The sequence below is a fragment of the Pimephales promelas genome, chromosome 4, assembly GCF_988280905.1.
Source record: "Pimephales promelas chromosome 4, fPimPro1.hap1.1, whole genome shotgun sequence".
Classification (NCBI taxonomy): Eukaryota; Metazoa; Chordata; class Actinopteri; order Cypriniformes; family Leuciscidae; genus Pimephales; species Pimephales promelas.
The window spans coordinates 13,758,055-13,775,669 of NC_142772.1; the positions used below are offsets into that span (position 1 = coordinate 13,758,055).

The 17,615-nt window shown below is 39.9% G+C and overlaps 1 protein-coding gene across 1 annotated transcript in view; it reads left to right on the plus strand.

The window, feature by feature from the left end:
- The window catches only part of LOC120471851 (zona pellucida sperm-binding protein 3), a 37,393-nt gene that overhangs the window by 7,357 nt on the left and 12,421 nt on the right, over positions 1–17,615 (plus strand). Inside the window, exons 2-4 of the mRNA XM_039661766.2 lie at positions 6,985–7,100; positions 7,189–7,292; positions 7,421–7,598. Coding sequence (XP_039517700.2) covers positions 6,985–7,100; positions 7,189–7,292; positions 7,421–7,598 — 398 coding nt within the window. The remainder of the gene's footprint in view (positions 1–6,984; positions 7,101–7,188; positions 7,293–7,420; positions 7,599–17,615) is intronic.

Sequence of the window (17,615 nt, forward strand, 5' to 3'; positions counted from 1 at the left end):
AGACCCCTGGGTGTTGGCAACTCTGAGCAGAGGATATACTCTACAATTTCGATGCCGGCCTCCCAGATTTTCAAGAATTGTTCCTACGATTGTCAGAGACGCGGTTCGCGCAGGGGCTCTCTCTCTAGAAATTTGTTCTCTGCTAGAGAAGGGAGCCATAGAGAAAGTTCATCCCCTCGTTCAGGGAGACGGGTTCTATTCAACTTATTTTCTTGTTCCAAAGAAGGATGGTGGTTTCCGCCCGATTCTCGATTTGAGGCTTCTGAATTTGTACCTGAAGGTCCTTCCCTTTCGAATGCTGCGCACAGCCGATGTTCTCCGGTCTGTGACGGCAGACGATTGGTTTGTAAGTGTCGACCTGAAGGATGCATACTTTCACATCCCAATTGCTGTGCATCACAGAAAATTTCTGCGTTTCATTTTCAAAAATCAAGCTTATCAGTTCAAGGTGCTACCCTTCGGCCTTTCCCTTGCTCCTCGCGTCTTCACAAGGTGTGTGAGTGCAGCTCTGTCCCCTCTTTGGATGAGAGGACTACATATCCTCCCTTACTTGGATGACTGGCTTCTCTGTGCCCCCACAGAGCAGCAGGCTGTGCAAGATTCCAGAGTTCTTCTGAGACATGTGCAGAAGTTGGGTTTTTCTGTGAACGAGAAAAAGAGCCGTCTGATTCCATCACAAACCACTACATTCATAGGAATGACCCTAAATTCCTGCCTAATGTCTGCCTCCCTGTCTCAGGAACGTGTGATGAACATTCTGCAACTTTTGGCTCGCTTTCGCCCGGGTGTGTCCCTGCAGTACGAGGTGATCCTACGACTGTTAGGGATGTTAACAGCGGCTACAGTGGTGATCCCACTGGGTTTACTCCACCTCAGACCACTCCAGTTATGGAACAACAGTTTACGGCTAGATCCCACCAGACATCGACATCAACTGGTGATGATTTCTCACCGTTGCATATGTGCGTTGAGGCGGTGGAGACAGTTAGAGTTCCTAAAGGCAGGAGTGCCCCTGGGTGTTGTTCCCTCTCGCCGGGAGTTGGTCACAACACGCTTCCCTCACAGGATGGGGGGCAACCTGGAATCAGAGGGGTATTTGCGGGCGCTGGACTCCAATCCAGGCCACGGAACATATCAACCTGTTGGAACTAAGGGCGGTGTTCCTGGCTCTGAGGTACTTCATGCCGGTTCTGACAGGCCGCCATGTTCTTGTTCGATCGGACAATACCTCTACAGTGTTCCACCTGAACCACCAGGGCGGCACGAGATCCCTCAGGTCTCTACTACTGACTCACGAGATTCTGACATGGTGTCAGCCTCGACTCGCTTCACTGAGGGCAGCTCATATTCCAGGAGCATGCAATCAGATAGCAGATGCTCTTTCCAGGGATCAAATACATCCAGGAGAATGGAGGCTCCATCCAGAGGTAGTGCAGGAGATCTGGCTACGATTTGGAAGAGCAGAAGTGGATCTTTTTGCTTCAGAGATGACCACCCACTGTCGCTTATGGTTCGCAAGGACCGAAGTGTCCAGCCCCCTGGGCCAGGATGCGCTGTCTCACGAATGGCCGAACTGCCTGCTCTATGCGTTTCCACCTATCCCTCTGTTATGGGAGACGTTCCACAGGATCTCCCTGTACAAGCACAGAGTGTTGCTCGTGGCACCACGTTGGCCAGCCAGGCCGTGGTTTCCTTTATTGCTGAGACTTCTGAAAGGCAATCCATGGAAGCTCCCCCCCCCAGGAAGGACCTCCTCTCTCAGCTGGAGGCCAGTGTCTGGCACCCGGACCCGACTCATCTGCAGCTTTGGGTCTGGCCATTGGGTTAGCTTCTTCCCTGGAGCATTGTGACCCTGCTGTTATTCACACCATCTCTAATGCTAGAGCTTCTTCCACCCGACAGATTTATGCTTCCCGTTGGAAGCTTTTTTCTGCATGGTGTGAGGAACGGGGGCTCGTTCCTGCAACATGCGATATTCCAAGTATCTTAAGCTTTCTTCAACATTTACTGGAGCAAGGAAAAGCAGCTTCCACGTTGAAAGTGTACGTTGCTGCAATTTCTGCATATCATGTTCCAGTTGGTGGCTCTTCTCTTGGCTCTCACAGTCTTGTCTGCAGTTTTCTGAAGGGTGCACGCCGTCTGAACCCCGCTCGGAATCCTCATTTTCCAGTGTGGGATTGGTCACTCGTGCTTGCATTCCTGTGTTCACCCCAATTTGAGCCCTTGCAAAGCATTGACATTAAATGGTTGTCCTTGAAGACTTCTTTTTTGTTAGCTATTGCTACTGCGAAACGAGTCAGTGAGTTGCACGCATTGTCTGTTAGTGGACCGTGCTTGCGTTGGTTACCGGATGACTCCGGGGTGGTTCTGCGACCCAATCCTTCTTTTCTTCCGAAGGCCCTTCTTCCTCAGTTCATAAATCAGCACATTGAACTGGCCTTTTTTCAGACTTCTTCTGGGTCTGACTCAAGTGCCCAACTTTTGTGTCCTGTTCGGGCATTGAAGTGTTATGTGAACTCTACTGTTCAACTTAGACAGTCAGACCAGTTATTTGTCTGCTATGGTGGTGTGAAGAAAGGTGCTCCAGTGTCGAAGCAGAGATTGTCGAACTGGATAGTAGAGACCATTACGCTGGCTTACAAGGCAGCAGGGAGACCACTGTCCTGGAAACTAACTTGTCATTCCACTAGGGCCATTTCATCTTCATGGGCTGTTTTTAGAGGAGTTTCCCTGGTGGACATCTGCAATGCCGCTACCTGGGCTTCTCCATGCACGTTTGCCCGGTTCTATAAAATCAACATCGCTGCTCATCATGCCGTTAGTTCTGCGGTTCTTCTCGAGCAGCCTTGATTCATCAGGTGGGTGGCATTCCTCATGACTATGTTGGTATGTGTCATCCATAGTGTTTACACTGCCTCTGGCGGTCAGTAAGAATGAAACAGAACGCTAGTTACGCATGTAACTGTGGTTCTGTGAATTCTGGATGACCGCCAGAGTTCTCAGTCACTCGGAATGCGCGAGAAAGGCGTACCGAGGTAGAGTGCTGAGCTTACTGTAGCTTTACCTCCAGGGCTCAGCATACGTCACGTCACGTGACTTTGTTGGTATATTCTCTGGATCTATCTTAGCTGGCGCTGCGATAATCCATAGTGTTTACACTGCCTCTGGCGGTCATCCAGAATTCACAGAACCACAGTTACATGCGTAACTAGCGTTCTGTTCACAAGCTGGAATGGGACTTACAATTTTATTGGGTTCAACTGATGTTTGTCACTGGCTCTGATTGAATAATTAATAAATACTTTAGGTTGGACTAGAAGTACGAGAAGCAGATATTTGGAAAAATATTTAACCAAATTGAACGTTTTTGTGGTTTTCATTTAAATCTCAGGCATACAACTAATATAAATATTATTTATAGACCATTTCACAAGATGTAAACACTGGTCCAGAAGCACTTCCTGTTTCAGTTTTTTAACACTACATAAAAGCTGGGATAAAATACAACCAACAGAACATTTAAAACTGAATCAAAAAGTTAAACAAACATCTTTAAGATGTTTTCTTTACATGTGAAATAAAGAAAACAGTTACAAACTGAAACAGGAAGTGTTTCTGGACCAGTGTTGTTTACATCTTGTGAAATGGTCTATACAACAAATAGTATAACTGTTGGATTTTGTGGGGCCCCCTGGTCAGCGGGGGCCCCTATAATTGTCACCACCTTTCACCCCACTAGAGACGGCCCCGGATACTGTAGACAATAATAGGTGGTAATATAATGCAAAATAAGCAAAATAACATTTAAAATAAAATTAAATCATTCCTCTGGTAGGGTTTTATGTAGCCAGTACTCATTTCTGTTTTCCTCTGGTTGGAAAACAGAAACAAGTACTGGCTATATAACGGGATTTGATGGTCCGAAATGTATACCTCTAAATTATGAACCATTTATCAGTTGTAATACTAAGGTGTAACCACTAGATGGCTGTATAGTCCTATATATAAATGTATAAACTTGGCTGTGTACATTGCTTTCAGACACAATTCATTAAAGCCACAATATGTATTTTTTCTGCTTTAAAAATAGCAAAAATAACTGTATCTATGTTATATATTTCTATTAGATGTGTACTTGCATTATTCCGACAGTTTCCACCAACTTTCAAATACGGAGAAATTTATAGTTTAATTCGAAGACACGGGACGTTTCTTTATTTCTGTTTCGTCGCCCATCTATGGCGTCATATAACCTTTGACTCCTCTATTTTCTCTAACTTCCTTGCGGAACCCGGCGAAACCACAAAACACAAAGGGGAACACTGGACTACCGCCAATAAAGCAAAGAAAATGCCGAAGAAAAAAAAAGTAGTACGTATTTTTATGTGTGTAAATCACGTGCCCGCTCACGAGCGCTCACTCTTAACAGACCAGCCAGCTACAGCCAGTTCAGTAAAGCTCAAACGTACGGGTGAAAAATATGACCCGAGAAGGGTTTGGGACAGGAGAATTTTTGCATGGTGTTTGCAATACAGATGCTGTCTGTTTTACAACAATGTGTAGACCCATGTTGGACTAGTGTCTTCTGAGGCAGCTGTAGAGCACTGTAGCTGGTTGCAGCTTTATTCCATGCTGTCATCTTTGCCGGTTTAAAATGTCTGTTATATTGTTATATGCTGTTATGTTACAACCTTGTTTCTGCAGTGACTTTGTCTTTCTATAGACCTTATGCACCAGAGAAACAAGGGCGCCACCATCTTTAGAATATTGTCTTTGAACTTTTGTTTTTGCGGTCGCTCTGTATATCTCTATGGCATTGCTGTCCAGGAGTAATTAGCTGTTGAAGTGGATTTACTTAATGTAAAGTTAACGAAAGTTATCATGAGGATTGTAATGTTTAAAGCAGATGTCTTAACCAATGTCAGTAGACCAGGGGCCTGTTTCAGAAAGGAGGTTAAGTGAAAACTCTGAGTATGTTAACCCTGAAATGAGGGAAACTCTGGGTTTTCCGTTTCAGAAAGGGGGGTATATCAAACCCGAGAAAGCAGAGTAAGTCAAGCCCGTTTCTGAAAGAGAGGTAACTTATACTCAGAGTCAGTTACCATGGTAACTCTGTGAACCTAACCTGGTCGGGAGCAGGTTTTCTTCAGTAAACCCAGAGTTTCTTGCGGTCTCCTCCCCTTTTTTAAAGAGAAAGTGCTGTTTAAACACCAACAATAATACTAAAATGTATTTACACATTCTTTAAGGAATATATATATATATATATATATATATATATTGTTTGTCCATGGTTAAATTGACTAAATCTGTTTTGCAGCACTTTGCCAAAAAATAAAAGGATTAAAACATTTGCTAAACTTTTATTTGATTACCACTGTTTTGTTATCAATGATAAAAAAAATAAGATGTCAATCATAATCAATTATTGAAGTTAGTTGATATTATGTTTTATTGAACAAATGTTTAATTTATTTAACTGTCATTTTAACTGATGAAAATAATAACCGTAATTTAATAATGCAGTTTATATATTTAACAATTGTTTAATACCATAAACCGTGATATTTTCTGAGACGGTTCTCATACTGTGAAACTCTCATACGTTACAACCCCACATGGGGGAGTCCCCCACCCCACCCCCGCTGTTAAACAAGTTACTCAGCAACTTTTACTCATGTTTTAAATTAACTACTTTTTACTTGAGTAGATTTTTTAGACTATTTTTACTTTTACTTAATGTATCAAAGTAATAGTAGACTACTTTAGGTTGAATAACATTCTTCCAGTTTCACCTCTGATATTATAACAGTTACTCTAAAATAGTTATGAATTATTAACAACAAATGACATCTTCAACGGTGTAGTTAGATTAATGTAATAATTACTATCTCTAGAAAGTATTGTAAGTCTACATATTACTAAATCCTATATCAACCTCAACCACTTTATTAATACAAGGAGGAGAGACAAGAAACTGCACTTTTAATGCTTTCAAATTAACAATACAATTGCATGAATTATTCTTGAATTTATCAAAGTGTGTAGAGGGAGAAGGTTATATAAAAAATATACTTTTTAAAAATGTATGCTAAATCCACTATTGTTTTATACTGAATTGGTCTATAGTTTATGCAGTAGCCTATTTAATGTAATTGCATCATATTTTATTTTAAATTAAAGAAGAATTAAGAGTAATCCCTTTAATTAAATTACAATATTAAGATTACTTGGTAATTAATTATACCCAACTCCTCTTTTTGTCTGGCGCTGTTGCCATGGTGACTCAGAATATCTGCGCTCCATTGATAATGGCTTTTTATAGCTGTGGTGCACGCGCTTAACTCAGAGTCAGTCAACTCAGAGTTGATTGAACTAACTCATTTCAGCTGTTCTGTAACCGAAAACTCAGAGTTTCCCATCTCAGGGTAAGTCAACTCTTCAAGCTTTAATTTAGAGTTGGTTAAACCTCCTTATTGAAACGAGCCCCAGAAAGATTTTAAAACAAGCCGTTCATTCATAAATAGATCACTGTGAAAATACAGACCGGAAGACAAAAGACAACGAGCGGAGCGCTGAAAAGGGGCGGGGCTACATAAGGTCTATAACGCGAGTCACGCAAAATCCGATCAGAGCAGTCAGACTGAAATGGATTTCCAGAAATGCAATTTGAATATAATTTCAAACCACATTTGAATGAAGCTCTAGTCATTTATAAAAAGAGCATTCCATGTGTTTTTTTTTTTTTTTTTTTTTTTTTTTTTTTTTTTTTTTGCTTTTCACGCTTTCAATTGGATATGCACAAAAGTTTGATTTGGGCTGACAGTCTGAACGTAGTTTAAGACAATAGCAAAGCGGCTTGTATGCAGCATTTAATTTAACATCAGACCAAAGCCTAATTAATAAAGTCTAGTTCTTGACAACCACTTAAATGCATTGTTAATCAATTTAATAATTAATTAGTTAACCTTTTATATGGTTCAGATTACAGATGACTCTCTTATATACACCAACCTCCTTATCTTCACTCCACAACCCTCTCCAGATGGAGTGGTTCGCCTTGAGCAGGCAGTAGTTCCTATTGAATGTTATTACAGCAGGTAAGTGGACTAACCATGTTACCCCACTTTACTATTTCGGGATGGGTATAAAGATGGGGTATTTTATTTTGTGTCCACTGTCTCTCAGGAGATTTGACATTACCAGTAACTCCATCAAACCAACATGGGTTCCTTACGTTTCAACGCAATCTGCACTGGAGGACTTGCAGTTTTCACTAAAGCTAATGACAAGTATGTGCAGGGGTATTTGTAATTTCAGCACTCTTTATTTTCTTTACATAAATGTCTGAAGTAGACAGTTTTAGAATTGTCATACTTTGTAGAATGGTCATACTTGGTTTGCATTATTTCTGGTGCAGGTGATTGGCACTCTGAACGGACCTCTGCTGTGTACTTCTTGGGTGACATCATAAACATGGAAGCCTCAGTTCGTCTGGGTCATCACATTAACCTCCGCATATATTTTGAGAGCTGTGTTGCCACAGTGACTCCAGATATCAACTCTGTCCCCAGATACACGTTTATTGAAAATCATGGGTGGGTACTTTTATTTTTTTTTGTCTTCAATTTTTCACTCAGAACATCTTAGCAACTGCATAGAAATTCCCTGGCAACCACTGTAGCATCAGAGTTTTGTGAAGGCAAGCACTACTCGCTCTAATGTTATCTACTTGGTTTCTTCTGCCGATAAATGGCCATCTTGTGGTTATTTTGAGAATTGCGTGCAAGACCGCCATTAAAGCACAGCATTTGAGAGGCAACAACGGTGTTTATAGGTAAAATAATTGGCATCCCTTAAAGCTGCAGTCTGCAGTTTTTCCTCTTTGTCGCCATCTCTGTTCGAAATCTGCAATTGCAGTCATTCGCAGAATTATCAACTTAAAGTGACTTGTAGTTCGACATTGCAAATGAACACAATGTTTGAGGAGAGTGTGCAGATGTCAATTACTGTGCTGGTGTCAATACTGGCATTCAGAATCAAAGATTATTCTTTTTTGAAGTGTGACCAACAATCATTTTCACCGGAAAATGTCATCTGAAAAAGTAACATCCACTTTTGTTCTGGTTCGTGTATCACGCAAAACCGTGCAAATTATACTTTGTTCTCAAATTCTAACGTTAACAACGCCAGCATTGCGTGACTACATGCATTGTCAGCTTTATTTAAACTTTAACAAAACAGATATTTATGAAAAAATAAATGTTACATGCTTTATGTAGTTTAAACTATGAATAGAGATGAACTCGCGTCACGTAATCAGTCATGTTAATAAAGACGTAATTTTACATGAATAAAAAAAACAGCCATGAATGAGTGCATTTTGTAAATAAAACCGCTAAATTGAATTCCCTCTCTCTGTTGATTTAATTATTGTAAATCCTAGTTTAAAAAATTGGACATTAATGCCCTCTCAATTCATATTTACCCCTGGGAAGCTCTGGGATAATTAATACCTAATTTCCCTTGATAGAGGTTGGACTGTTGGATTCCAAATCTTTTGGAATAATTACGATTCCTAATTCCGGGAACTTTGTCCTGGAGTGACCACAGAATATCAGGATCTATTCTTCTCTGAACCATTATTTGTAAAATGAAGAGGCGTTTCAATAACTCTTGAAAAACTCTCAAATCAATAACAATAGATTTTAAATTGTAATTAAGGATGGTCCTGAAATGGCCCATAGCACAGCAGTAAATGCACAATATAAATAAAAGCACCTTACTTAAGGATGTGCATTTATTGCATGGAAAGTACAACATAGGATATCTAAAATGTGTGTGCACAGTTCAGTAAGGGTCATAAATTTCACCTTTATTGTAAGCCGCTTTCTCCTCTGTCATCTGAATGACCAGTTGACTTCCTGAGTCTCTTACTAAACATTTCTGAATGATAATTTGCCTATATTTTTTTTTTAACTTTATACATGTTTGTTTTACACAATGGCATCGAACTGACTGGCTACTATATACACACAGCGTTGGCATTGGTTTACGTTCTTGATCAAATCGAAAATAACGTCGTTTATAAATAACGTCAAAGTATATTTACATGAAAAATACATTTACAACATTAGTATATATACAAAATTCAGGTCCAAAATGTTTGTAAGTGTTTTTCCTAGACACAAAAACAGCATAACTAGTAGCCTAGTGGCTATAAAGCCAGCGCTGGCATTTGATAAAACTAAAACATTACGTCTGAAATTATACATGCAAATACATTTAAAATGATTAAGTCTTAGTCTACTTACAGGTTGTGGCCCAACAACTGCTGCCTCTGGTTTTAAAGTTGGAACTGCTTCATGTTTTAGTAACAGTTTCTTGTTGAATCCGCCATTGAATTCGTGGAGATTCTGGAAGCTGTCTTTCGTAAAATGCGCACAGCACAGAGAGCTAAATTATGATCGTCGTTTTCAGGAACATAATCAAACATAAATTGTATACATTGTTGACGAACTACAGCTTCCGTGGGAAGCCCGAACACAGAAGACCTGACAGCTGGGTGAACAATAACTCACTCGACGAGCCGCAAAAATATGACCATGCCCTTTTTTGCATATTCCGGAGGGAGGGTTGATGTAAATGTATGGGTTAGTGATGTCTTAAAGTCCCAATCAAGTCGTTTTTGTAGGCTGTAAACTTCCTGATTTTTTAAAAGACGATATCTGTGCTTACGTTGAACTTTCAGCGCTGCAACTGTGCAGATACTGTTCATGCACCAACAGCAACATTACACACTATTTGAAATGAAAAAAGTGAAATTGCAATCAACCCCCCCCCCCCCCCCTTAAATGACGAAGTTAACTGTGTGCTATTGCACAGAATATGAAAACCACAATATTTACTACACTGAAAGTTGTGTGGCTTATTTGGCAATTAAATGCTAAGTTCTAGTGACTTCATTACACGATGATGCAAAAAAAGAGTTGCGTATGTAACTACGGTTCTATGAGTTCAAGATGACCGCCAGAGGCAGTGATTCCCTCATGGGGATCCCATCTATTTAAAGGAGAACTCCGGCGAACAATGAACCTTTGGTCTAATAAAACATCGGTACCTAGTCAATCGTTCTCTGAGTTTTGTTTTCATGATAATCGAATGTAAAGAGTTTTATCTCTAAAAACTATTTAGCGTATAATGCTAGTAATGGGGGCATTGAGTAAGTAAAAAGAAATCGCTAGTTTATACCACTAACAAGGCTCAAAATAGCCCCACACTCACACAGTAACATAATGAGGCTCCATGCATGCAAAACGAAGCATTGAGAACTTTGTAAGTGTACAGACCGTTTAATAAGAAGATACTTTATGAAGACAGTAGGCTTGCCGCGATAGACGGTGTTGACGGTGTTACCGGTTTTAAGTCTATCACCGGTGACATCACTTTCCCACCGTGACACCGCGATGTCTTGACTTTTTTTTTTTTTTAAGTATTCGTTTTTGTTAAAATATTTATTTGAATTAATTAAAAATAATAATTTTCAATTATTTAGTTCTGAAGAGAGCATTATAATTAAAAATGAACTGCGCAACGCGTGCCGTCACGTCACAGATCAGCAAGCATCAGGATTCCATTTGGCACGTGTGGAGACGAGAACGAGTCAAATTACAGAAAAGCAAGATAATGGCGGAAGATTTGGTGTCAAAACGCAATGCAAAAGCGCCTGTTTGGCAATATTTTGGCCAATATATATTAATGTTAATAAATGCCAATTTATAGTGTTTTACTTTTTTTTAGAGTGCTTTCATTTATGTAGGCTAAGGTCCTTTTTAAAGTTTTTAATTTATATTCGTCTCTTTTTATTTGGTTTTATCTTATTTAAACTTTGTTTAATTTTTTTAGGCCTATTTTGTTTTCTTATTCGTTAATAAACGTTTTATTTTTTTTGGGCCCACAGTTTGCCGATTTTCACTTTTTTCAGCCTATGCATGGGGTTATTTTTATTCGTTCGTTATGCTAATAAAAGTTCTGTCTATATTTTATTCGTTTATTATTCTAATAAAAGTGCTGTCTAAATAAAAGTTTATTGTCAGCGAGTTGTTGTTGTTTTTTTGTTTTTGTTTTTTTGTCCATTCCAGCAATTGACGCTGAATTGCAATTGACGCTTATTTCGAAAGTGAAAGTATGTCATTTATGTAGGCTAAGGTCCGTTTTGAAGTTTTTATTTTATATTCGTCTCTTTTTAATTGGTTTTATCTCATTTAAACTTTGTGTAATTTATTTAGGCCTATTTTATTTTCTTGTTCGTTAATAAACGTTTTATGGTTCTTATTTGTTTGGGCCCACATTTTGCCGATTTTCACTTTTTTCAGCCTATGCATGGGGTTATTTTTATTCGTTCGTTATGCTAATAAAAGTCTATAAATAAAAGTTTTATTATCAGCGAGTTGTTTTTTTTTTTTTTTTGTCCATTCAAGCAATTGACGCTTATTTCGAAAGTGAAAGTATAACGCGCACGCATTTAAAAGCTATTTAACCCCCCCGCCCTGCCCTCCACAGTGACACCGGGATTACCGGTGTTGTCACACGTCGATTAACCGGTGGGAAATTTTCCTCACCGCGGCAACCCTAGAAGACGGTTCACTTCGCGTATACAGGCAGGAGCCATCTTAAAAAATAGTCTCTAAGTCGATCCCCGAACGCCGTTCATACAGTTCAGATGTTCGTTGAACTTCATAGAGTTCAGATCACTCAGCACGACGTTCGTGGTTTGACTTATCAAGTCTATTTTTTAAGATGGCTCCTGTCTGTAAACGCGAAGTGAACTGTCTTCATAAATTATCTTCTTATTAAACGGTCTGTACACTTACAAAGTTCTCAATGCTTCGTTTTGTATGTATGGAGCCTCATTATATTACTGCGTTAGTGTGGGGCTATTTTGAGCCTTGTTAGTGGTATAAACTAGCGATTTCTTTTTACTTAGTCAATGCCCCCATTACTAGCATTATACGCTAAACAGTTTTTAGAGATAAAACTCTTTACATTCGATTATCATGAAAACAAATCTCAGAGAACGGTTGACTATGTACCGATGTTTTATTACAGTGATTCCCAACCCCCGGTCCGCGGACCGGTGCCGGTCCGTGAACACGTTAGTACCGGGCCTTGAAATATTTCCAGAAAAAATTTTTTTTCCCATAATAATATTTGTCTTTTTAAGATGCTTTTTAACGTGTCATGTTATTTAATCCAAAACACAAATAATAAATGAATACAAATAAATAAAAATATTAAAACGTGTTTCTTTGAGCGCCTCCCGATTGCTTAGCAACGCGTCATATTAACAGACTGAGCGAAGTGACGGAAGTATGCAGAGAGATGAGCGGGCTCAGCAGCCTTTAATAGCTAATTTCATTGGGGACAGTTCCGGTAAAAGGAAAGGCGATGACCAACTTGAAATATAGAGAAAGAAAAAGTCAAGCTTCAATCGTAAATACCTCATACATGGATTCACGACAACAGGCGATTCCGTGGCGTCAAATCCGTTGTGTGTAATTTGTGGTGAAAAACTCTCCAATAAAGCAATGAAGCCGTCAAAACTGCAGCGGCACTTCACCAAACATCCAAATCACGGTGTGTTTGCTATTGTATTCTGAAACTGTTACTATGTTACTAGGCAGGGCTTGACATTACCCGCAAACCTGCCAAATGCGGGTGGATTTCACCCGTGGCGGGTAACACAGTCACTCCTACTAGCCACTTTGGCGTGTTGAAAAATTGTAGCCTTGTCAAAAGACATTGGAGATATATAACAAACGAAATGCAATTAGAGAAGATTAAACTCGCGGACTGGCCGTTGGACTGAAGGCTGTTTTCGTCTACGTTTAATTACCAACTTAATGTGATAATATAGCAATCTTTTTTAAAAGCAGTTGATTCCAGAACATGGGCGCGTGACGCGCGTCTCAAGCTCTCCTGCAGTGCCGCTGCGCGAGGATGCGCGCGCCAAATATGACATCCAGACTTTTGTAAAACAATCATCACACGCGACTGGTCGCATGCACACACACATCAACACAGCGTTCAGTCATTTCGTGAGTGTGCGTGGCCGATATAAAGAAAAAATAATCTTCATGATTTATGGACACTGTGTTACTACTAGCAGGGCTGCCCTTATGCCATGTCATATCACAACTATATTTCCAGAGTTAATTTTATGTTTAAAATTAATCATGCAATGAAAGAAAGCAGGAGATGCATCTGTGGAAATAATCTGGAAAATAACGACCCGTAGGCCTATACTTATTTCAGATGGACATCTCCAGTTGATGATAATTATTAAGTTAAAGCTTTGAGGAAATGCTGATGCAAAACAAACAATTCAAACTCCCCAAAACTGTCATATAGGCCCATATGAAGTTGTAATCCTGTTGCCTTAATTGTGGATTTTTTCTTAGAAAAAATTATTTATTCTTTGCTCATTGTTTCTAATGCAGATACTTATTCTACTCTGTATTACAGTATTTACTGCTGCTAAAAAACAAAACAAAAAAAATTATGCAGCAATTTTATTTTATGTAAGAAGCTATTTTACTGTATGTCTATCTTAATAGACAACATGTTTTCAAAAAAGGAGCTTTACAACAGAGTTAGTACACTTTAGCTCGTTTAAAGCCCCTTTGTCAACTTTAATCATATTTTACAACAACAAAAATGTGGCTACTATAGTAAAAGTGCTGCGTGGCTAGTAATTTTGGAAAACCACTAGCCAAATTGGTTAGCCGTTCTGAAAGTTTAAAAAGATTAGTATGCAAGGAGCCTTTGTTGCCACCTAATTCATTATATGCAAATAAATTATATCCTGTTACTGTTTTGCACAGTGATATGTTCCGAATCCAAACGATGCATCTTAAAATTTAGGTATTCAAATTGACAACTGGTCCCTGGAATTTTTTTTATGAATATGCCGATCCCTGGCACAAAAAAGGTTGGGAACCCCTGTTTTATTAGACCAAAGGTTCATTGTTCGCCGGAGTTCTCCTTTAACCGCGTGACATCCCAAAAACTGTGGGAACTCTACAGAATCTTCTCGTGAGACTCTAAAATGACTGCTTCTCTTGCAGTCACCCAGAACTCGTAGAACCGTAGTTACATTCTTAAACTCTTGTTCTATTTCATTCTTACTGACCGCCAGAGGCAGTGCTTCCCACTGGATGGCTCATAACAACAAGGTCACGAGGAGGCTACTCCTAACCTTAAGCTGAAGTTGAGGGACCCAGCAGGACTGCCGCTTCCATAGCACCAGCGACTGCCACATTAACTCTGTAGTATCTGGGGAAGGTATCAGTGGATGACCTATTAGCCTCTGCACAAGTGTCCATTAGAGGGACAACTATTAATGCTGCCCAAGATGCTGAGATACTTCTCAACAAATGGCATCTAATGCCAACTGGCAATGTAAAGTTGTTGGCCTTGTATGCCTGGACAATGACTTCCACCACTTAGTGTGACTACCTCTGTTTTGACAGAAGCTGCCCTTTTTCTTGGCCCGCCATAGCAGAGAAAGATTTGGTGTTCACGGCATCCAATAGCCACAAAGAGGTTATGTAGAGGAATGGCTCATGACTCGCTGACACTCAGTCATCACATCGTTACCAAAACAATAGTCTGACAATCCTACTTGATTTCAGCTTGACATGCTGACCTGATTCATCGAACACAATACGGTCAACAAAAAGTTGGCTTCCGCAACTCCCCCCTTCCAAACACAGCATTAAACAATCCGCCAAGGAAATAAAGAAAATGGAAGTGATCACCTGTGCCCACGTCAATATCCAATAATAAATATAAAATGAACTAGAGTTCTCAACAGGCCTGAAAATTATTACCCGACCCAGCCCGTGGTTTTTAAAGCCCGGACCCGATGTAACCCGACACAACATGAATTATCTGCCCGAACCCGGCCCGCGGCCCGACTCGGACGCAGTCTACAATCTATTGCCGTTTCGGCATCTATTCACTCTGGTGAAACAAAATAAAATGCACACAAACTTAGAAAGGTTGACTTACTAGTCCATCAACAAGATCGCCAGGTCAGCATCACCGTTACCTCCAGCGCTGCTTTTTAGCTCGTGCTAACGAGTGAAAAGCCCGACCGAGTGGGACTCTTGTCCGGTTTCTCACACGGTCAGATTCTCTTTTCCTTTTCCTAGTCTTCCGACCGCATTTTCTTTGCTTTTTCCATCGTCTAGTTTCACATCTGAAATGCGCGCAAGTGCAGTGTTGACAACTATTTTCAAAGGAAAGTAGCTAACGCCATGCCTGTTTAAATAAAAATCTTTACACAATAAATAAAAAGAACTCAAACAGCCAACCAGGGGGCGGGCTACGGATTTTGAAACAAAATAGCCCTAGCTTACAAACATAATCATATGCTTATAATAGGCATCGTGGAGGAAGAGTAGTGCGTCCACAGTGGACTGAGGCGTGTTCTCCTCTCGGCCAGCCACCCACGATGCACTTTGAACGCAGCAGCCAGACTTTCTTTACGGTGAACAGCAGCGATGATTAATAATTTGTTTTTGTTTTTACTGGGCGGAAAAGATTAAGCCCGAGGTCCGAACCGACCCGAGTCATTTGCTTAAATTTTCGAGCCGAACCCGCGGGTCCCGTCGGGTTTGTCGGGCCGATCCGACCCGTTGAGAACTCTAGCTCCTACAGTTGCTCTGACTGTCGCAGTTTCCCTGAGGCTCTCAGATTGCCCAGAAAGGGCTCAGACTGGACGTAATCGGTCAGTTTGATTGCCATCTCGGTCAGATATTAAACAATTGAGTGCTACTAACTCAATTGGTTGATTGCCTTGGCTGTGACTTCCTATTAACTGTTCCCCATACCCTTGTCTAAATTGTGATGGTGGAGTTCCTATTAGGTCTGCCAGCTGCTGTCTGGCCTTATTAGTCTAAATGCTTCGTTCCAGAGTTTGCTGTGCCGCTGGTCCAAACAGTTAGCCTGGGACTCCGGGGAGGTCATGAAGTGTCGTCCTACTGGCTTCTGATAGTGGAGACTGTGCCAGCCCTTGGCGTCGTGCTTGAGTGAGTGTTGACATCAGTCTACCCAATTATCTTGACATGAATCCTTGCAATGACGCTTTGCTTAAGATTTGAGCTGAAGGATCACCCCCGTGCTTGCTGTGGTATGAGTAAGTGACTTGGGATTAGCCCGGCACTTCTGTAGCTCCTCAGTATAATCTTTGGATAGGGGAATGCTTGGAGCAGGCGGTCTTGCAGTCCCTCTGAAAAGACACTGGTAGGAGCTGCCACTGTAAGGGCAGTGTCCAGGCTTAAGCGTGCCAACACAATCTGGAGAGGTTGTCTCACTACAACCTGATGTGATTCTACTCCTTCCCCTCAACAATGTGCCGTGGATCTGAGAGTCATGAGATAAGAGTGGATTTCTGTAAGAATTCTTCATTTCCTTCCTCACGAAACTGGTTTTGAGAGGCTGCAGTGGACAGCACATCCTCAGTAATGGGTAATTCCCTCCTGGGATTTTCCAACATCTGTGATTGTGCCTCCCTCTGTTGCCAATTTAGTATTAAGGACCTTAATCTGGGCAAACTCTGAGGTCAAAACCTCCACTTTATTGGCTAAAGAAGTCTCCTTATGTCTCTTAGTAGTGGAGACACTCACTGCTTCCACCTTTTTTTTTCTTAGCCGTCACTTTTCACTCCTGAGCAGTGTTGGTTAAGTTTCTTGGAAATAGTAACGAGTTACTGATTACTTCTCCAAGAAAGCAATCCAGTTACTTTACTGATTACTAATTTCCAAAAGTAATTAGTTACTTTACAAGTTACTTTACTAAGTTACTTTTCAAACACATGATGCATGACCTGAATAAAGCATAGACCTTTCAGCCTAATTCTATTCTCTCTGCATATTCCATCAAAAATGTCATCAAATGAAACATTCTCTCTTTTTAAACTTGTTTTATTACTTTCAATATTTTAACTTTATGCACATTACATCAAGCAAAAATTAAATAAAATGCAACAGTCTCAGACAAAAAAAAATTGTTGAACATTTAAACCTATTTTCTGTGGTGTGGCGTGTAAGACCAATCAAATGCGTGCCGGCATGTCTCATTATGGAATGCCAAAGTTGACTTAATTAAAAATAAATATACATAAATAAATATTCGAAGAAATGTAAAAAAGAAAAAATACATAAATACATAAATATACAAAGAAATGGAAAAAAGTACAAATGAGTATTTATACTTTTATTTCCATATTTATGTATAATTGTATTTTTTTCACACATTTATTTATTTGTTTATACATTTATTTATTTCCACTTATTTATTTCCACATTCATTTATGTATTTATGCTTTTATGTCTACATTTATTTATTTCCACATTTATTTATTTCTACATATATTTATTCCAACATTTCTTTCTCCGTATACTAATGAGGGGGGCGTGTTTTAACTCAGATTTAACTCAATATCACATTTTTAAGTCATGTATTTCACCCTAACTGTATGTAGGGTATTCTATATAGGGTTAATGCACATAGCACACATGAACAGAAACTATTCTTCAACGTATAATCAG